Source organism: Sciurus carolinensis, chromosome 6, assembly GCF_902686445.1.
Source record: "Sciurus carolinensis chromosome 6, mSciCar1.2, whole genome shotgun sequence".
NCBI classification, from domain to species: domain Eukaryota; kingdom Metazoa; phylum Chordata; class Mammalia; order Rodentia; family Sciuridae; genus Sciurus; species Sciurus carolinensis.
In genome coordinates, this window is record NC_062218.1 from 92,502,562 (window position 1) to 92,525,554 (window position 22,993).

At 33.4% G+C, this 22,993-nt stretch overlaps 1 protein-coding gene across 7 annotated transcripts in view; it reads left to right on the plus strand.

The window, feature by feature from the left end:
• The window catches only part of Fer (FER tyrosine kinase), a 499,968-nt gene that overhangs the window by 83,352 nt on the left and 393,623 nt on the right, over positions 1–22,993 (plus strand). For all 7 annotated transcript variants that reach the window (XR_007109062.1, XR_007109063.1, XR_007109064.1 and 4 more), the window contains 2 exons: positions 17,712–17,885; positions 20,795–20,894. Coding sequence is in view for 4 of the 7 variants with exons in the window: in XM_047555289.1 (XP_047411245.1) it covers positions 17,712–17,885; positions 20,795–20,894 (274 nt within the window). In the remaining 3 variants the exon portion in view is untranslated. The remainder of the gene's footprint in view (positions 1–17,711; positions 17,886–20,794; positions 20,895–22,993) is intronic.

The window sequence follows — 22,993 nt, forward strand, 5'->3', positions numbered from 1 at the left end:
CATTCCTTCCTCCCTTGTACTCTCCCCAGTCTCTACTTCTACTCTCAGCTTTTCTGATTTCACCTGAGAGTGAGTTCATGCAGTACTCGTGCCTGGCTTTTTTTCACTTAGCATAATTATCTCCAGTGCTATCCATGTTGTCACAAAAGACAGGATTTCCTTTTTATGACTGAATAGTATTCCATGTGTATATGTACCACATTTTCTTTATCCATTCATCAGTTGGAAGACACTTAGGTTGTTCCACCTCTTGACTATTGTGAATAGTGCTGCAGTGAATGTGGGAGTGCAGGTATCTCTTCAACATACTGATATCATTTGCTTTGGATATAAGCCCAGTGGAGGAATTGCTGGATCATATGGTGGTTCCATTTCTAATTTTTGAGGAACCTCTGTGCTGTTTTCTGTAATGTCTATACAAACGTACTTTTCCACCAACAGCATGCAATGTTGCTTTCTATTCACATCCTTACCAGCCACTTCTTTTGTTTTTTTGACAATAGCCATTCTGACTGCTATTAGGTGATATTGTGGTTTTGATTTATGTTCCCCTAACGATTAGTGATGTTGAGCATTTTTTCATACGCTTAAGGTCATTACTCATTTTTTTTTTTTTTTGGTGCTGGGGATCGAACCCAGGACCTTGTGAAGGCAAGCACTCTACCAATTGAGCTATCTCCCCAGCCCGTCATTACCCATTTTTAAACCAGGGTTTTGTTTTGTCGCTATTGAGTTTTTTGAGTTCCTGACATAATCTGGAGATTAATTCCTTGTCTGATGTGTAGTTTACAGTTTTTTTTATTCCCTTCTGTCAACTGTCTTCATTCTGTTGATTGTTTCCTTTTCTGTGCAGAAGTTTGTCAATTTTTGATTTTGTTTTCTGTGCTTTTGGGATCTTGTCCAAAAAATCCTTATCCTTTCCAATGTCCTGAAACATTTCTCTTATGTTTTCTTCTAGTAGTTCCCTGGTATCATGTCTTACATTTAAGTCTTCAATCCATTTTGAGATGATTTGTCTAAATGGTAGGGGTCTAGTTTCATTCTTCTTCATGTGGCTATCCAATTTCTCTAGCACCATTAACTGAAGTGACTGTCCTTTTCTACTATGTGTTCTTAAAATCTTTGTTGAAAATCAGTGGGCTATTGATGTTTGGATTTATTTCTAAGGTCTCTATTCTCTTCCATTAGTCTGTGTTGTCTATTTTCATGCCAAGACCATGGTGTTTTAATTACAACAGCTTTCAAGTATATTTTGAAGTCAGGTTGTATAATGCCTCCTTTTGTTTATTTTGCTCACGATTGCTTGGTCTGTTTGGGTCTTTTATAGTTATAAATCTCAGAATTGTTTTTCTAGTTTTATAAAGAATGCCATTGGTATTTTGATGGGGATTTCACTGAATCTTTTTTTTTTTTTTAATTATTTTTATCTCCTTTGTTATATTGTTACCTCTACATTTTTCATGTTGGCAGTTACTTTGGTGTTTATGGTATGTATCTCTTAATGCAAGTCTGTTTTGTAATAGGTAGAACCTCAGCTATAATAATATCTTTGCATCAGTATTATTTCCATTGTCCTTTGTGCTTTTATTGTCATACCTTTCAATTCTATAAGTCTCACAATACAGTATTGTTATTGCTTTTAATAGTTATTACCTTTTGAATAATTTAAATAAAAGCATAAATCTTTATATGTACTTAGTTACCATTTATGTTTCTTTGTGTATATCCAGTTTTTTTCCTGGTATCATTTTGTTTTTGCTTGAAGGACTTCAACTTTTCTTATAGTGTAGGTCTGCTGGTAATGGATTTTTTTCAGGTTTTGAACTTGTAAAAATATGTTGTTTTAGTTTTTGAAAACAATTTTTTTTTTGGGGGGGGAGGGTCACTGGGAATTGAACCCAGGACTTGTGAGGCAAGCTCTCTACCAACTAGCTATATCCCCAGCTCCTGAAAACAATTTTTACCGTGTATAGAAATCTAGTATATTTTTTCAATACTTTAAAGATGTTGCTATATTGGCATCTTGCATTATTTCTGGAAAACTTGCATCTAATATTTTTCCTCTCTGGCTGTGCCTAAGATTTTTTTCATTGATACTGCTTTTAAGCAATTTATTTTCAGCTTCATGTTTCTTCATGCTTCTTGTGCTGTGGATTTGTTGACTTTCTTAGACTTTGGCTAAATTGACTTCAGAAAAATTTCAGGTATTATTAAAGATTTTTGTTTCATTTTTCCTTATTTTCCTCTTGGGGAACACTAATTACATGTATATTTGGCTGTTTAAAGTTGTTCCACAGTTTGCTGATGCTGTGTTATTTATTTTTCTGTCTTCTTTCAGTGTTCCATTGTGTTTAGTTTTATTGTTGTCTCTTTCACTTGACTAATCTTATTTTTATTCAGTATCTCATTTGTTGTTAATTCTACCTGGTGTATTTTTCATCTCAAAACATTTTGTGTCTCTAGTTTTCCTTTCAAAATCTTATTAATAAGTGTAACTTTGTCCATTTTGACTCCTCTTCTTAAAGCAGAGTCACTCTCTCCCACAGTTCTCCTCTTCTGTCTGCATCATTTCCTGTCCTACCAATATTTAAATTTAAATTCTGCCAATGGACCATTCCTTCATCTTCTTGTCCTTGCCAACACTTACCTCTTTCTTTTTCCCCATGTCTGTTCTTTAAGGTGGAGGAATGGAGAGATTAACCAGAAGCAAGTAGTTGAACCATTTCTTTGTTAAAGATGAGCAAATCATATACATCACCAGATATTCAATTTGAATCTTTTTTAAAAATATTTTTCATATCCCTACTCAATGTTTATTATTTCCTCTAGTTTCTTGAATATATCAGATGTAGTCATAGTCCTTGCCTTCCTTCATCTGCATTACTTGTGAATCAGTTTTGATTGATTGTGTTTTTTCCTTATTTTGAGTTGCATTTTCTGCATCTGTGTGCTTGATAATTTTTTATTTTGATGCCTGTCAGGCATTATTAATTTTATTTTGTAAGGTACTGTATATTTTTGTATTTCTTTAAATATCCTAGAATTTTATTTTGGGATATAGTTATGTTATTTGGAGACAGTTTACTCTTCTTGGTCCTTGCTTTTATCAGGAGGTAGGTGTAATCTCAGGTGTATTTTTCTCCTCTGCTGAAGCAAGATCATATTTAGTATTCAAAAATGTCCCTTACATTGAACCCTGGCTCTTGGGATGTGATGTGATTCTTGAACCTATGTGTGCTCTGGACTTTTCCCTGTAATCCTTTTGGGTGGTTATTTTCTAGGTGTTAAGTGGTTTGCTCACACCTTTGAACTTGTTATTTACCTAAATAATTAAGGGGAAGTCTTTGTGGATCTCTTGAGTTTTCTTTGTGCACATATCTCCTCTGTAAAAACTCTGTCCTTGTCCCTTCTCCAGGGCTCTGACTGCTTTGGTGTCTCTGTGTTCTGAACTTCTTCTCCCTCTATTTAACTCTTCCTTCCTATGTGTGGCTTGGTCATTTTCTCCACTCTGTAAACTGGAATAATCCTATGTCACAGATCATTTGTTTTAGTCTCTCAGGGATCATTGTCTTTCATTTATTGATGCTCGATTTTCGTGTCTTTATTTTAAAAAATTAAAACTTCCACAGAGTTTCAAGAATAAAACAAAGACCTCTTCATGTTTTTTGCTTGATTCATCAGTTGTTAACATTTTATCATTCTTGTTCTATTAACAATATAAATACATATTAGTATTTTCAATGTAAATATGTATTAGTATTTTTTCTGAACCATTTATGAATTAGTTGAAGGTGTCATGGGTCTTTATTTCTAAATATCTGTGCATGTATTTTCCAAGAACCTGTCAACTATATAATGATCAATTTACAGGAATTTAGCATTGTTACATTTTATAAAAAAATACATTCCATATCTCACTTTTGTCAACTATCCCACTAATGTCTTTTTTTGGCAACATTTTTTCAGGGTTTAATACAGAACTACCCATCTCATTTAGCTTTTTTGCCTCCTCAGTGTCTAATATAGAACACAAATAATGAGAAATCACATGCTGTGATTTTGTTATTTTTGTTTAACTGAAAGTTATTTTGAAGTGTGTACATTTCGTCTTTAATCCTGAGGGCATGGTTTTTGTGTGGTTTTAGTTTCCTTTTTGCTTTGGAGGAAATTGGGAAATGGAGACCTAGGTAGCCCCATCTTTGTTTTTGACTACCTCCTGCTTCAGGCTCCCAAGCAGTGGGGATTACAGGTGTGCACCACCATGCCTGGCTCTTTTCACATATTTTGTAGCGATTTTGAACACTTGTTTTAGTCTGTGCTGCAGTTTATTTTTACTTTGTGTTTTCTTGTTTATCTAAAATTACACCTGTCTATGATTATGAAGAATACAAGCAACAATAGGTGTTGGAGAGGATGTGGGGAAAAAGTACACTCATACATTGCTGGTGGGGATGCAAATTAGTGCAGCCACTCTGGAAAGCAGTGTGGAGATTCATTAGAAAATTTGGAATGGACCCACCATTTGACCCAGCTATCCCACTTCTTGGCCTATACCCAAAGGACTTAAAATCAGCATACTACAGAGATACAGCCACATCAATGTTCATAGCTGCTCAATTCACCATAGCCAGACTGTGGAACCAACCTAGATGTCCTTCAATTGATGAATGGATAAAGAAACTGTGGCATATATATACAATGGAATATTACTCAGCCATAAAGAACGATAAAATTATGGCATTTGCAGGCAAATGGATGAAATTGGAGAATATCATGCTAAGTGAGATAAACCAATCTCAAAAAACTAAAGGACGAATGATCTCGCTGATAAGCAGATGATGACACATAATGGGGGGTGGGAAGGGGGCAAGAATGGAGGAAGGAGGGACTTTATCAAGGGAAAAGAGGGGTGGGAGGGGTGGGGGGAAGGAAACAATAACAGAATGACTCAAACATCATTACCCTATGTAAATGTATGATTATGCAAATGGTATGCTGTTACTCCATGTACAAACAGAAACAACATGTATCACATTTGTTTACAATAAAAATAAATTAAAAAAAATATGCCTGTCTAAATAAAGTCAACTCTATTTTACAATAGCACAGTGATACAGGTAATCTTCAAACAACAACTTATATGAAGGCAGGTATGACTTACTTTTTAAACACAAATGACATGGAAATATTAGCAATACTTATACCATGGGAGAATAAAAAGGAATGAAAATTGCTTTCCAGAGGATCAAACTTACTGTTTATTAGTCATACAATATACATATACTATAACTGTTTAGTAGTTGTACACTATTTATATACTAAAGTTTCAACAGTATATATATTTAAGGCAGTAATTCTCAAGTCTTGCTGCAGAGTCAGTTCTGGTACAACATTTGATTTGAAAAAATGAATTTGTTCCTGAACAATATTAAGGAACAATTTGGTCTTTATGTGAATTTTCCTCATGTGTGAAACTGGAGGAAGCATTGGGTGAATGCAGAAAACTACCCAGATGAACCAAGCTGCTTAGGAATACATTTTAGGCACACCCTTCAGTTCTTTATTGACTGCCTTTGTTTACTCCTTTGTCATGAGTTGCAGCTTTTTGTTCAATTACAGATAATTCTTTCTACCATTTTACAGTGACCCATAAGTTTTAACCCTTCTAAAACTGACTTTGATGAGCAAAATTCAGGTCTTTTCAAGTTAAAGTGCCATGTTTGTTGTAGTTGTTATATATTTCTTAAAGTAAGTGTGAAACTATGCAAAGTCTTTATTAAGTTTCTCTTTTTTTAATCCATCCCTGATTAATATTTTTAGTGTGATGCCTCTAACCCTATTTTTCCATAAGCTCTGGAACTCTTAGAGTATGATTTTGCATAACTCAATGATTACAAGGGACACAAATGTTTATTACAGCAGAACTTGTACATTGGAATTACCTGGGGACCTTTAAAATATTGATGCTTGGAATCCTATCAAAAATCTATTAAATCAGAATCTCTGGTAATAGCTCAAGGATTTGTATTTTAAGAGGTTCTGCTTTTCTTTTTAAGGTGGTGCTGGGGATCAGAACCCAGGATCATTAGGCATGCTAGGCAAGCACTCTACCAACTGAGCTACATCCCCCGCTCGAAGATTGGTTCTCTAAAAGACTCCCAGTTGTTTCTTATTGCAACCAGAGTTGTAGGAGAAGCTTTGAAGAAAATGCAGAAAGAGAGGCTCTTATGGTTTAGGAATATCTAAGGTTTCCTTTGTACTTGTAATCAAACTTTTGAAAACCTTAGTTTTAGGGAAATTTAATGAGTGTTTTCTGAATTTCTATATTCCATAAGAACGCAGAGACTCCAACATTCTTTTTATATTAAGCAAACTCAGAATAAAAGTTGTTGCTTCAGAAAACCATTAATTTTCAGTTATTGTGTACTGAAAAAAACTATGTGTTTTTTGTGGAGTTTTAATGTTGCTTTAAAAGAAATTTAAGGAAGAACAATGAAAACAAGTTTTTGGAGGATATATTCTCTTGGAAAAAAGTTATTTATGACAGCTATTATGTAGGTATTTTTCAAGCTGGAGTCATCTTGTTGATTATTTTCTGTGCTTTGCTGTAATTATAGCTTCAGTAGTAGTTTGTTCTTTTCCTCCATGTCCCAGAATAAGTATGTTTTGGTATAATGAGCACAGAGCACTTAAATTACTACCTGTTTATGGAATACTGATTCATGTCACCACACATCTGTTAGTTCAAAGGTAGAAGGCAAGAAAGGACATGATGTGCTTTTCTAAAAGATATGTATTTCCCCCTATATATAACTTTTCATTTTTCAAAATTTGAGTTCAGAGTTTGTTTTTATGTCATGTTAGTATAACAGGTACTATTGATTTCTATTGGTTTCCTAAATTTAAAATAGTCACTTTAAGATTTATGTTAATTATTGTATAAACCTGAGATGATATTTAGTGTATGTGACTAATATATGTATATAATATTTTCATATTATAAATATTATTTTCTCTATATAGGTTTATTTTGGAGTGGGGAGGTAGGGGAGAAGAAAATTTCTCCAAATTGAATCTTTTTTTTTTTTTATTTTGAAATAAGTGATACATTTATTTCTAGGAAACATTTTATTTTTGGTCACAAAGTAATAGCATCAAAAAATCACATTTAATACCTTAGAAAAACTTTGGAAATCATTTCACATAAAACTCAGAATTCTGAAAAATGTTTCTTATAAATCTCAAACCAGTAATTTTGTTAACCTGGGCCATAGGAAAATGTATGCTATGTTTTAGAGTGGTCATATTTCTAATTATCCTGTGTATTATTGGGGTTGGTTACTTAAGAAGATGATTTAGCTCTTAATTGTTTTGTTTATGGAGATTTGAGGGAGAAACCATTATTTTCATTAGAAATCCAATTACAATGACAGTTCTCTTTCATTTTTTATTATTTATTTATTTATGGTACTGGGGATAACACTGAGGGCCTTGCACATGCTAGCAAGCATTCTACCACTGAGCTATATCACCAACCTTCATTCTCATTTTTATAGCTTCTAACAGAGCATGTCATGTCAAGAATGACATTAATACTGGCCCAAGACATCTTCACTTAGGTGTACTCATGCTACAAAGTAGGTGGCTCAAAGAGAGCAAATAGTGTTTCCCTTTAGCTTTTAGCCTCTAGTCTGATGATAAAGCACTAAATTGAAGATTTAAGCACTAAATTAAAAATTAAAGATGTCTATAAAAGATGACTATCGCGTTCCCTCTGCCCGCAGAGAGAGACACGACAAATGTCTGAAGCTTTGGAAGTTTATTGCGTACAGTCTTCCTTTCTTTCCTTCTTATCTATCCCTTTCTCTCGCTCTCTTTCCCTCTCCTGCACTTCACTCTTCTCCCGCTCGGCTCTCGCCTGCTCCGGCCGCTTCATTTCTCCCGCTTGGCTCACGCCCGCTTGCACGCCTATACTCCCAGCTTCTACTCCTACTCCCAGTTTCTTTCTCTCTCAGCTTCTTTTCTCAGCTTCTGCTCTCAGCTTCTTCTCTCAGCTTCTGCCCTACTCCCAGCTTCCGCGCCCTCCCAGCTTCAGCTTCAGCTTCCTCTTACTCTCCCATCCACCAGGCTTATATACACTTCAACCAATCAGGGGAGAGCACACGAGGTAAACGCGCGGACAGCTGCAGGCATAGAATAGGTACATGAGGGGGGGGGGCATGCTCTAATCACATCGTTAACTAGCCAATCATTGGAATTCTCTGGTTGTTTACTGTATAGCTGGCCGCTTTTGGCTCAGTGCCAGGCGCCATCTTGACCGTGCTCAAGGCTGGGGGTCCCGGAAACCCCGACAGATGACTATACCAATTCAAATGGTACTCTAATCAGTTTAGTTTAGATAGTTACTCTGAAAGCAGTCCTTAGATATAAGAGCCTTCAGGTTTCCATTCTTTTGTATTCTCCAAGAATCACCTTCTATCAGGTCTAGCACATTAAAAATATATTTGTGTGTGCATCTGAATTCTTCCACTTGTTAGCTATGTGACCTTGAACAGATTGTTTAATCTCTCTGACCTCAAGTTTCCATATTTATAAGATGAAGGTACTTGCTTCATCATGTTGGTGTAAGGAGGAAACAAGAGAAACCCTGTGAGTTGGCAGTAGGTTGATAGTATTAAATAGCAGGAGCAGAGGGTCATTTAGGAAAGTGTGGTTAGCTTTAAAGGGGGTGAGGTTAGAAAGAAGTAATGGAGACCATCAACTCCACCTCTTGGTTCTTTATGACATAGGATGTGACAGAATAAAACAGCATTTATTTGATAGAGCTTCAGAGAACTGGGTTGTCCTGAATATATCACCTGGTTCGTGTTTTCTGGGAGTAAATACAGTGTTCTAATTTTCGTCTGTCCAGAAATTATTTGAGGGGTTAAAAAAAAATTAGGGCAGTAGATGAAATGGTTGGTTGGGATAGAAGAGGAAAGAGAAGACTTTGCTTTTTAAAGAAATGTTTAGCCAATCAGGGAGAATTTGGAGATAGAGGAAAAGGAGTGTTAACAACAGAAAAATGTCTTTAGTACAGGGAAAGGATATAGGATGTAGCAGGGTGGAGAGCAGGAGTATCACACAGAAGTTAGAGGAAAGGAAATAGACATCTCCCAGGATCTTAACTGTAATTCATTATTTTTTAAAAAAATTTCTAAGTAGTTCAGTCTTATATTAACAAAGATCCTCTAGAGCTGGATGATCAAAGAAGTCTTCTCTGGACATAAGCCATAAAATTCCAGGAGTTTTGAGGATAACACTAAGGAGGGAAGTAGTGAAAGAGAGAGATCACAGGGTGCTTCTGGAAGGGACTATGAAGGTCTTTGATTCAGCTTCACTTGAGGTTAGATGATTTGCTTCTGAAGGATAAAGATGACTCTGGCCGGTTTTCTTACTGGTATTGTTCTTCCTCAGAAGAATAAGAAGATAACCTTTAAGTTCAAGAACAAAAGTAATTCTGGAGTACTGGATCTAGGAAGCTAGAAGAAAAAGTATTGGAAAAGAAAACATTGATTTTTTTTTTTTTTTTTTTTTTACAGTCTGATCTGTGTTTAGATATTTAAACTTGCTCTTTTTGCAGGGGTTGGTGGAGTAACTAGGGATTGAATTTAGTGGTGCCTAACCACTGAGCCATGTCCTGACCTTTTTATTTTTTATTTTGAGACAGGGTCTCACTAGCTTGCTTAGGGCCTTGCCAAGTTGCTGAGGCTGGCCTCAAACTTGTGATCCTCCTGTGTCAGCTTCCTGAGTCACTGGGATTACAGGCATGCATCACCAACTTAAAGTTATTCTTTTTAAAAGCAATGTAATATCCTGATGGCTCTCTTACTTCTGAGATTGGGCAATGACAAAGTGAATACAGCTCAGCCTATTTGATATTAGTCTTACAAATCAACTATTGAATTTAATTATATTCATTTTATTTTATTTTAAAAGTATTTATTTAGAACGGGGGTTGTGGCTTAGTGGTAGAGTGCTTGCCTGACATGTGTGAGTCCCTGGGTTTGACCCCTAGCACTACAAATATTAAAAAAAAAAAAAAAATGGAGCTCAAGAAGATTGACGAATATCAAACATTAAAAAATTTTTTTAAAAAAATTATAAATGGAAATAATACCTTTATTTTATTTATTTATTTTTATGTGGTACTAAGGAGTGAACACAGTGCCCCAGTGCCTCACATGTGCTAGGCAAGCAATCCCAACCCCAAAAATACGTTAAGAAATTATTTATTTAATTGTTTTTGTGCACATAGTATTTTTATTTGAATTTATTTTGGTTATTATTTTAGTGTTTTATAATCTGTGAATTTGCAGTGTGGTGCTTGAAATAGCAGGGACTTAGAAGTTGGAACCTTTTGTTTGAAAGTCTTTAACAAAATAGAGAAAGTGAAATTCCCCTGACACTGAAGGACATATGTAACTCATGTGTTCTGTCTCCCATTGCCTTACAAAGTAACTGCTGTCTTTTAATTTTTTTTTTTTCCTTTTTTTTGTAGTACTGAGGATTGATTTTAAGACTTCATTCATGCTAGGCAAGCATTGTACTGCTGAGCTACATCGTGAGCCCTTTTATTTTGAGACAGGTTCTTAAATTGCCTAGGATTTGTAATCTTCAGTTTCTGCCTCCTAAGTAGCTGGGATTAAGGTGTATATTACCATACACAGCTCCTTTGATTCTTTAAAAACTAAACCAGGCTCAGGATGTAGCTCAATGGTAGAACTCTTGCCTAGCATGTGTACTGCCCTGGGTTTGATCCCTAGCACTGCCCCAAACAAAACAAAACAAAATTGCTTCACCAGATAATAATATGCCTGCGGTTCTGGATGTTAAGATATAAACTATGCAAGGAAGGAGACTAGTTAAGTTGGGCTATATATTTACAGGGGACTTTTTCCCCCTTCAGTCCGGGGACTGAATTTAGGGACACTTTACCATGTAGCTATATCCCAGCCCTTTTTGTTTATGTTTTGAGACAGAGTCTCTCTAAGTTGCCCAGGATGGCCCCAAACTGGAGATCCTCCTGCCTCAACCTCATGAATAGCAGGCATTATGGGCATACTTCACCATACCAGGCAGTTTTTAATTATTTGAGAAATCTTTATATTGTTTTCCATGATGGCTGTCCTAATTTACATTCCCACCAACAGTGTTCAGAGGTTCTCTTTTTTACTCATCCTGCCAGCATTTGCTGTCATTTTGTCATTGTCATTACCTCATTGTGGTTTTGATTTGCATTTACTTGATGTTTGTGAGGTTGAGCATCTTTTCATACAACTTATTGGTCATTTCTGTATCTTTTTAGGAAAAATACCTACCTATTCAAGTTTTTTGCATATTTTTAAAAATTGGTGCATGATAGTTATACAAAATAGTGGGATTCATTGTGATGCATTTATATAAGCACATAACATAATCTGGCCAATTTCATTGTATAGTACTTCCCTTTCCCTTCTCTCCCCTCACCTTCGGCCCAATTCCCATCCTCTACTCTAACGGTTTGCCTTCTATTTTCATGAAAATCCTTTTTTCTCCTCTCTCTCTGTTTCCCCATGTGAGAGAAAAACATACCTTTGACTTTCTGAGTTTGGCTTATTTCACTTATGATGTTCTCTAGTTCTGTCCATTTACCTGCAGATGTCATAATTGTGTTATTCTTTATGGCCCTTTGTACATTTTTAACAGAGCAATTTGGTTTTGTGATGTTGAGTTGTATGAGTTCCTTACATTTTGGATATTAGTTCCTTATTGAATATACAACCTGTTTTCTCCCATACTGTAGGTTGCCTTTTCTTTTTATTCACTGTTTCCTTTGTTGTATAGAAGTTTTCTAGTTTGATGTAGTCTCAATTGTTAATTTTTGCTTTTGTTGACTGTGCTTTTGGCCTAATATTCAAAGTATTATTGCCAGGGAAAATGCCAAGGAGGTTTTTGTTTTTTTTTTTATGTGTCATGAATTCAGATCTTACATTTATGTTTTTAATCCGTTTTGAGTCAGTTTATCTGTATGGCATAAACCAAGGTTGTGATTTCATTTTTTTGCTTGTGAATATCAAATTACTATTTGTTTCTCAGCACTGTTTATTGAAGAGACTGTTATTTTCCCCTAAGTTTTCTTGATGCTCTCATCAAAGATTAGTTGTCCATGTATGTGTGGGTTTATTTTGGGATTTCTATTCTGATTCATTCATATATGCATCTGCTTTTATACTAATATCATGTTGTTTTTATTATATTTTATAAATATTGTATTATTATAGTTTTATAGTGTAGTTTAAAATAAGGAAATTTGCTGCCTCTAGTTTTGTTATTTCTTAAAATTGTTTTGGTTATCCATGGTGTTTTGTGGCTCCCCAAGAATTTTGAGACTTTTTTTTTCTATTTCTGTGAAAAATGCCACTCACTGGTTTGACTTTGTAGATTGCTTTGAGAGGTATGGGTATTTTGATGATCATTTTTCTAATTCACAAGTATAGGATATAATTCTATTTGTGTTTTCTTTAAGTTTTCCATAAATATAGTTTTCATTGTACCAATTTTCCACCTCCTTAGTTAAACATATTTCTGACTATTTTATTCTTTTTTTTTTTTTTTTCTTAACACTGCAGATCAAACCAGGGATTCTTAACCACTAACCCACATCCTTAGCCCTTCAGCCCTTTTTACTTTTTATTTTGAGACCAGGGTCTTGCTAAGTTACTTAGGGCCTTGCTAAGTTGCTGAGGTTGGCCTTGACTTTCGATCCTCCTGCCTCAACCTTCTGAGTTTTTGGGTTAGAGGCATGTACCACTGTACCCAACAATTTTCTAACTTTAAAAGTTTAATGTTTAATAGATTTCTTTTAAATTTTTGTTACTTAGAAATGGATGTTTCTTTAAAAAAGCTAAGCCGTATAACTTAGATTTTAAGTCAGTATTTTACCTATTGTTAGTTTTCTGTTAGTTGAAAAACACTACTTTTTGTCCTGTGTGTTATTTAGGAATGATTCAATTTTCAAAATATTGTTAAAACATTCTCTTAATGATTTTCTTACTTTAATTACAAAAGACTGGAGAATGCAATATGTACTATTTCTATTTTGAGTAAGTTTTTGAAATTTTTAGTAGTCTAATATAATCTAATTTAAAGAAATATTTCACAGATTTAAAAATAGATGCTTTCTGTACCTGTACAGATTAAAGTTTTATACATAATGATAGGTCAAATAGATTCATTATTAAATTATTTATTTAGATATTCTATAGTTTTTGTTTTGTTTTGTTTTGTTTTGTTTTGTTTTTGTGGTTCTGGGGATTGAACCCAGGGCCTTAGGTATGTAAGATAAACACTCTACCAAGTGAGTTATATTCCCCTGTCCAAGATACTCTATAGTTTTTTTTTTTTTTAAACTTCCATCTGTCACAAGCAGAGATGGGTATACATAATTTTCTCACTACTATTGATTTCTTATTGTATTGTTCATCATTTTTACTTTTTGTATTTTGATGCACTGTTTTGTGGAACATAAATATTTATCACAGTTGTACATTCATTGTAATATTCATTTTAATTAGTGTTCTTTTGCATCACATATGCCCTTCTTTGTTTTATAGTTTGTACCTAAAGTTTAATTATATGTAATCAGAATATAACCACTGCTGGATCTTATTCACATTTTTGTGTGGGACTTGTACTTGTCTTTTTGTTGTTATTTGATACATGTTATTTCACTTTGTGTCTGGTTTTTATGTACTTCCTACAGTGAAGTTTTATCCCTCCCCAATTTGATCTTTTCTTTTTCAGAGGTGTTTATCTATTTTCACATAATGTTTAACAGATACGTTGAGTATCACTTTGTTTTATAACTTATTTTCAGTTGTTATTCTTTTTTGGCCCCTTTTCTTTCTTCTCTGAACTTCTATAGAGAGCGAAAACTTCAGGAAGAAATTGGAGCTCTTTTTTTAAAGGACAGTAGTATCTTTCCTTAAAACTCATAACTAGGGCTAGGAGGAGGTTAGTTCAGTGGTAGAATATGTGCTTGTAGGAATACATAAGTTCTTAGGTTCAATCCCTAGCACATACAAAAACCAAATAAGAAAATCCAAAAAATCAGTTTTAATATTACAGAAGGTAGATGAATCATTTTTTTCTTCTAAATACTCACTTTTTTAACTTTTGAAATTTAAGAATTGCACACTTAAATATATATATATTTTGACTTAAACTTTAGAATGAAAGCTATCTTTGAACTTTTCTTTTCTATGAAAAGTTAGGAAATAAATTTCTTCCCATCAGTCACTCCTAATTTTTGTATAGTCAATTATACTTAAATTATTACTACCTTTATACTTTGTAGTTTTTCTTTTAATATAATTTTAAATTCTGTTTTACAAAATTTACTGAAGTATATTTTTTTTCAAATTTATTGTTCTTTAAATGTGGTTAAATTTTTCTAAAATTAAACTTGAGATTTGTTTTTGGTGCTGGGATTAAACCCAGGGCATGTTGCATGCTAAGCACACAGTGTACTACTAAGCTGTTTTTACTTTTTAATATTTATTAACTTTAAGGATTGGTGACTTTTACTACTGGTAAAATCTCATCAGGAACATTATTAGCAAACCGGTGTTTGTACAATACTGTCTAATTCTGGGTTAAATTTCATTAAAAATCATTTTTTAATGGTATATATTCTAATCATACTTTATTCTATGTTCTTCCCTCCTTCCCTTTTTTCTTCCCTCCTCCTTTTCTTCTTTCAATGAGTATTTATTATCTATTATTTTAGACATCACAGTAAATACCTGAAATATGATCAGAGACATGATATTGCCTTCAGAGAACTTCCATTCTAGTTTAGGAGACATTAAAAGAACAAACCACCAAATATATGTGCAGATAAATAATTGTTTTCAGAGAAAATATTAGGAATTAGACCTACATGACATTTAGCAGTTTAGTAAACAAAGAGAGGGATCCTGCCATTTAAAGGGGAGGAAGAGCTTCTATAGAGAGGGAAAACTTCCAGGAGGAAATTGGAACTTAATATGTTAAAGAAACTGAATAAAGAATGATGCTCCTATAGTTTATTTAGCTAGGTGGAAAATGGCAAAGCATGAAGTTGGAAAGAAAAAGAGGACAGATAATGTGAGATATTATAGGTCTTAGAAAGTATTTGGAATTTTCTTTAAATGCATAGGAAACTAGTGTAGAGTTTTAGGAATGGCAGTGATATTAATTTCTTTTGCTATTTTAAGGGGAATGGATTGGAATGAAACATGGGAATATAGCATTCAGGAGGTATAGTAATAGTTTAAGCCAGAGATAATTATAACCTCCAAAGAAGTGGCAGTGGAGATGGAGAAAAGCATGGTAGATTTGTGGTAGATTTAGAGGTAGCATGTGAAGACTTGTTGATGGATTACTCATGGGGATGGGTAGCCTGAGTTTCAACAGAGCAGGGACTTCTGCAGGAAGAGCAGGAATGTTTATTAGCAATGTTGGGGCTTTGAGGATGGAATAGAGCCAGATTTTTATTAAAAATAGAAGTGAAATGGAAAGTTCTGGTAAGAGGTATGAGGAGTTTTCTAATCAGAGAACAGGAGCTTCTTAGGGTAAAAGATAGTGGCCTGTGTGGGATTAGGAGACATTCAAAAGATAGTGGCCTGTGTGGGATTAGGAGACATCGAGGGCAAGAAGATGTTGACAGAGTGATATATATACTTTGGGACCTTGTACTTCCTGCAGTTACTCCAGTGAAAAGGGCTATTAGGCTGGGTGGATGTGCCCTACTGGGAGAAGAGGGCAGTCTGACCCAATTGTGTGGTTTTTCGTGCTGCTTCTAGATGGCCTCTCCCCTGTGCTGCAAAGACTCCTACATAGAATTACAAAGTTTATTGCTACAAAGCACTTAGAAAATATTTATTGTTTGGAGGTAGGGCAAAAACAGTGATCCTCTCACTTATTTATTATGTTAGCTATTTGTAGCCTTAACATTCTGCAGATACCATAGGTTATTTTCCCAATGTTGTATTTTTCATCATGAAAATATTAGCTAAAAAGGTAAAGCCACACAAGTTATTATGGCTATTTAGTTTGCACTTTTAATCCATTTTATATAGCTTTTATTGTTTGCATCTTTGTTAAATTTTGTATTTTTAAAGGAAGAGCTACATCAGTCTTTAAATACTTTGTGGTATATATAGCCTACTTCCTGTAACATTTTCAAATTTAAAAGTAAATATGATGGGTTCATAAGCTACTTATTACTTTCATGTTCATCATAGCATTTCACAACTAGCATTTCATTCCTCTCCCTAAACAAATATCCTCAAAGGTTGTAATTTACAACCTTTTTACGTATTTTTAACATACTAAAATGTATCTAAAATAAGATTACCAATTAGACCTTGAGTCAGACTGTGACTAAGAGTTGCAGCTACTTTAGGCTATAGCTTCAATATAGATTCTTAATGAAATTTCAATTTAGGATTCTACTACAAAATTAACAGGGCAAGAATAATTTTGCTCATTTATAGATAAAGAGTAATAGACTTCAAAATTATTCTTGTAAATATCTGAAACCATTCCTTGCCTTTTTTTTTGTATCTTTAATATGGATACTCCCTGACTATGATAGTTCTCCAGTAATTATTTCAGTATAGGTTTTTTTTTTTTTTTTTTTTTTTTTTGGGCGGGGGTACTGGGGATTGAACCCAGGGGTTCTCAACCACATTCCAGCCCTTTCTTATTTTTATTTAGAGACAGGGTCTCACTGAGTTGTTTAGTGCCTTACTAATTTGCTGGGCCTCACTTTGATCCTCCTGCCTCAGCCTCCCAAGCCTCTGGGATTACAAGTGTGTGCCACCGTTCCCAACCAGAATAGAATCTTGGACAGCTCTAATGAAGACCATTCCCCTATTACTTTTTTCAGTATATTGAGGTTAAAAAGTCTAATAATAAATTTTTTTCTAGTGTTCTCCATATGCTCATTTGTTTCAAATCCACTATTATGTGTCTCTGTTATTGAAGCAACATGTTATATACCTTAGGTGTGTTGTGCTATTGAGAACTCATTGTATTTCTTTTAAAAAGTGGAAACTCTAGGCAGAAATCCAGTATTTAAGGCAAAGAGAACAAAAGAAGAGCAGGTACTAAAGATTTTAAAGGAAATTTTAGAAAAGAAGAAAATAAGGTGAGAATATTCCTCTACTCTAAAGATAAATGGAAAAGGAAGTCATGTAAGTCAAAAAGAAGAGGTTCAAGGAAGAAGTGAGTCACCAGGATCAGATGCCACAGTCGCAGGTTAAGATGAAGATGGGAAAATGTCTGTTCATTTGACTATTAGGAACTGGTGGCCTTAACTGGGGCTTTGGAGTGGTGTGAGAACTGTATTTCATTGATTGGAAAACAAATGCGAAGTGCAAGTATAGCCTTTCGGGATCCCTTAATCCTTTTCCTAGTATTCTGCATAGTCTCTGAATAGTGGAAGTTTGAAGCATTTGTAGTTGAAGATGTTAAATACAAATCATTCATAACTCATTGCACAATTTCCAGAAATCTCTTGTTTTATATTAATGTAATAATTTACATAAAAATAAATATTTAAAGTTTTTGAACACTTAAATCATAGCTAAACAGGAACCTCTAATACACGGCTAATTTTCTTCATTTTTTTTTTTTTTTTAAAGTCTTGGCTACTTATGATTCAGCAGACTGAACAACTTAGTAGGATAATGAAGACACATGCCGAGGACCTGAACTCTGGACCCTTACACAGGCTTACCATGATGATCAAGGACAAACAGCAGGTGAAGAAAAGTTATGTAGGTGTCCATCAGCAGATAGAGGCAGAGATGATCAAGGTTTGTCTTTCCATATTGAATTCTTTCTTCAATTTGTGTTTAAACTTGCTGAATATTTTATCCTGTTTAACTTAAGAATTGTTTATTCACCATTTCCTGATAAGAAATAGATTTGGTGTTTCTAATAAGTAGTATTTTATTGCATATAAAACATTATTGATTATAAGATACATTATTACTTTATCTACTCCCAAGAAAGAAAAAAGTGCTGTCAATTAAATTACAACAGAGTGCTTTTTGAAAATCACTTAGAATACTTTTTATTTACTGATATAGCTTTTAGGCTTAAAAAAAGTAGATGTGTATCATGTAACACTTTGTGTAAATAACAAAGAATAAATAATACAGAAATAGGCAAAATAATTTATTTAAGGTATTTCCCAATTATTGTTATACTCAGATTTTGTCTTCTGGGTAATTTATTAAAGCTGTTTTTGTTAAGGAAATTTATAACCTTACAAAAGAAAAGAGAATAGTTGAACTCTTCTACCCATGACCCACAGTCAACATGTATTATTCTTCCTGTAGTCCTACCCTCTTTCTTCTGCACTGGATTATGTTAAGAAAATACCAGATATCAGCTGAGTGTGGTAGCACAGGCACGCCTATAATCTCAGCATCTCAGGAGGCTGCAACAGGAGGTTTGCAAGTTCAAAGCCAGCCATAGCAATTTAGCAAAGGCCCAAGCAACTCAGTGAGACACTGTCTCAAAATATTTTTAAAAAGGGCTGGGGATGTAGCTCAGTGGTAAATTGCCCTGGGTTAAATCCCCAATATCCTACCCCATCCCCAAATAAAAAAAAAATACCAGATATCATTTTATCCACAAAAATTATAGTATATGTTGCTAAAATAAGAATTCTTTTAAAAAAGATAACATTACCATCAATCCACCTAAAAATGACAATAATTCCTTAATGTTATTAAATATCTACATTCAAATCATTGTTAAAATGTTTTTTACAGTTGGTTTGTTTGAATCAGGATTTAAATATAGTCCATATATTGCATTTGAATAAAAATTTTCTTTTAATCTGTAGGTTTTTCTTCCTGTCCCTTTTAAAAAATGCTATTCATTTGTTGAAGAAAGTGGATAATTTGCTCAATAGAATTGTTTTCTTCATTTTGGATTTTACTGTTTGCATTTATGACATGATTTCTCATAATTCCTTCATTCTCCATTTTTCTTGTAAACTGAAAATTAGATTTAGAGGCTTGATTAGATTCTGGCTGTTTATTTTGGGTAAGAATACATCAATGGTGGTGATGTAGACTTTCTGTTTTTTCATATCAGAAGGTATATAATGGCTGCTTATTTATCTTTCTGTGATGGTAAACTTTGCTAACAGGTATCAGTCTTATCAGACTGATCAATATATTACAGTTTCCCATTAATCTTTTGCCTAATAGTTTTAAAAACTATTGATCAATGTTTGTTACTTAGAGCTATTATTTTCTTGGGATTTGTGAAATAACATTTTTTTACTTATATCATTTCCTAATGCACATTAAAAGTTTTCTATAAAGAAGAATTTTCTTATCGCGTTGCCTAACATATAAATCATATAGGAAAAGTCAGATAAATGCTTGCTTTTTTTCGATTACTTTGCCAGTTTTCACAAAATTGGTTCTTTAGCAACTTCAAAAGTTAACCAGCGGGTCTGGGATTGTGACTCAGTGGTAGAGCGCTTGCTTTGCATGTGTGAGGCACTGGGTTCGATTCTCAGCACCACATATAAATAAATAAAACAAAGGTCCATCAACAACTAAAAAGATACCCAAAACAAAAAAGTTAACCAGTGAGATTTTTCTTGATAGGAGAATGGTTTGAACTCATTTATATTTATATCTTAGTTATTGATTTTTTAATTATTCACACAATGTCATCTTCTGTGCCATCAAGAATATTGGTAATGTAGAATTTCTTTAAGAACTCAGAATTCCTTCTAAAATTCTGGTTCCCATTTTACAAGTTTTTGATGCTGTCTCTATCTTAATCCTCTCAGAACATGTTTTAGAAGATTTGCTGAATTTTGAGACTCACATTTTTACTTTAAATTGTATATAAATGACTTTTTTGACTACAGAGTAAAGAGGTTATATTTGTTTAGTTATTCCATAGTGGAAACAGCCAAATTCATGCATATAATCCCTATCATGATTACCGCCTGATCAACAGTGTTTGTCACTGCAAATGGAATGCATCTTTTTTTCAGAGATGTTAAAATGTTAAAAAAAAAAAAGTTAGAACTGGTAAAATATAATTCACTTGCTTCGTATGACTAAAATAAGTATTTTAATTAGTTTTTTAATTATAGAAAATATATCTGTTTACAGAAAATTAGTTGGTCCTTAAATTTTAGATGATGACAGCATGATTTTTTGTTTTTATTTTTAAGAAATTTATCTGTTTTCTAATAACGTGAAGTTACTTTATGTAATTGAATAAATATTTTAATATTTTTACTATAGAAAGTATTTCTGTACACTGCAAGTTAATTTGTTAGTTTTTAGGTTTTAGATAATTATAGTGTTATTCCTGATTTTCCCCTTTTGAGAAGTTTATCTGTTTTCATATGCTATTGAATTTATAACTGATTTTAAGCTAATTTTTAGTTTCTTTATTGGCTATAGTTGTACAGTAAAATGCTATAAGTAGTAAAATACACATCAGTTAATTCTTTGGAATTTAAGTTCTTGATCAATTTAAACTTACTTATTTTTCCATACTTTTCATTGGTGCATTATAGTTGTACATAATGGTGAAATTTGTTTAGACATACACACAATATCACAGTATAATTTGACCAATATCATTCCCCAGTAATTCCCTTTTTTCTCCCTTCCTCCCTCCCTTGATTTAAATTTTTAAAGGTTAAAAGAAATTCTGCATTTTATTTTTTTGACAGGTTACAAAAACAGAATTGGAGAAATTAAAATCCAGTTATAGACAATTAATAAAAGAAATGAATTCTGCCAAAGAGAAATATAAAGAAGCTTTAGCTAAAGGTATGGCAAAATTATGAAAAATGTACTTGAATGATTTTTATTCTTTCTGTTTGAAAGTTATTTTTAAAAGTAGTAGAATGATTCCATATAGTGCAATTTACATATAAAAAAACCCTCAAAATAAACCAAATTGAATTGTATAGTAAATCATACTTCATTTTAAATGATTCAAAGTATTTTTGAATAGTTCATACTAAATGGAATTATCGAAGTATTTGTAATAGAATGCAAGGAATGTATAAAAATTTTTCTCTAGCATTATATTTATTTATTTAATTAGAAAGTATTAAATAAGAAAAATAGTATTCTATTTGTTCTATTTGTTTAGGAATCTTTTAAAATCTTCTTTTTAACCTGTGGGATTTAAAACCCATTAAAACACAAAGATCATTTTATAGTTTTATCTTGGCTTCATAACTGAGTTTTGTGTGTCTACCTTGTCCTAGAATTTTCATAAGAAGTTCTAAAAGTAAGTGGAAAGAACCATGTTGTGTTTTAAAGCAGAGATTTATGGTTATGGTTTCTTTTTTTTTTTGGTTATGGTTTCTTATTGGTTACTTATGTAATTTTATTTCTAAATTTTTCAGATATTAGATTTCAGCAGAAATTAATCATAGATCATGAACAGAAGCTTTGCTATTGCTATAGTTGAGCAATATTTGTCTTCTGTTTAAATGTGACTAAATAGTCTTCATATGTAGATTTTTTAAAAACTGCAAAAAAATTTTTGTTTTGTATTTTTGGTTTTTTTTGGTATAGGGGATCAAACTCAGGGCCTTGTGCTTGCAAGGCAAGCACTCTACCAGCTGAGCTATCTCCCCAGCCCAAAAGCTCTATTCAAAACTCTTCTTTGGTTCTCAATTTACCTTTCTCTTTTACTAATGCATTTTCTCTTTGTCTTTTATTATATATTGTCTTCTTATTTTGTGGCAATAATTGAAGTAAACAACTCCTTCACTTAGCTTTATCTTGCACAATGAAAATCCTGTTGTTATTACAATAGATTAGAAATGATACTGATTTAGATGTGACTCTCCCTCCCTTTCCCTCTCCCTTTGCCCTCCTCTTTGTTTTCCTCCTCCCTGTTTCTTTCCTCGTGTTATCCCCTTCCCCGCTTTTGGGCAGTTCTAGTTATTGAACCCAGGGCCTTATGGATGTTAGAAAAGCACTCTACCTCTGAGTACATCCCTAGTCCATTTTATTTTATTTTGAGATGGTATCTTGCCAAGTTGCTTAGGCTTGCCTTGAATTTGTGATCCTCCTACCTCAGCCTCCTGAGTCGCTGGGATTTATAGGTAGCACCACATTTCCAGGCTTCCTCTTTCTACTTCTTCCCCTCTTTTCCTTCCCATGTTTCCCCTAATATTTCTGTTTCTTGTATTGCTTCTATTGCTTTTTTAAGGGAAGATGGATGCGTATTCACAGTTTTATTTTTACTTAATTTATTTTCCATGTACCTCAACCAATATTTTGACATTATGGTCTCCTTATTAAAGTAGATATATCTTTTTTGTTGTTGTTGTTGGTGTGCTATGTGTCAAACCCAGAGCCTTATTCATGCTAGGCAAGTGCTCTACAACTTTATACCAGTAGCTTTCATTTTTTAAAAAATGCTTTTGTAACTAAATTATCTAAATTATTTTAGTGAAGAAAAGGGAAAAATAGCTTAGGGGAAAGATCAAAGGCTTTGGGGTCAGATAGTTTTGGATTTGGATTTATACTCAAACACTGTATGATTATTTTATTGATTTCCAAACTTCATGTACCCCATTATCATCCCTTTGTTATTTTTAAAAAGGGCTTTAGATAATCCAGAAGTATTTACTGAACACTTCCTATATTTAAGTTTTGAGATTCAAAATAAAATTTCCTAGCCATTCAAGGTGCTTGCACTTTAGTTGACATTCTTAACTTGAAAACTCTAAGTCTTATTCTTTTTCAAAATTTAGAAGTTCTTTTGTGAAGTTTTTTACTTTGTTTTAGGATAATGAGCTATGATGGTAAATTTTTTTCAGTGTTTATAGACCGGGTGTCAGAACTTTAGTTTAGGTAGGTAGGCCAGACCAGGCCATTTCTAGAATGAGCTCTAGAGACTGCTG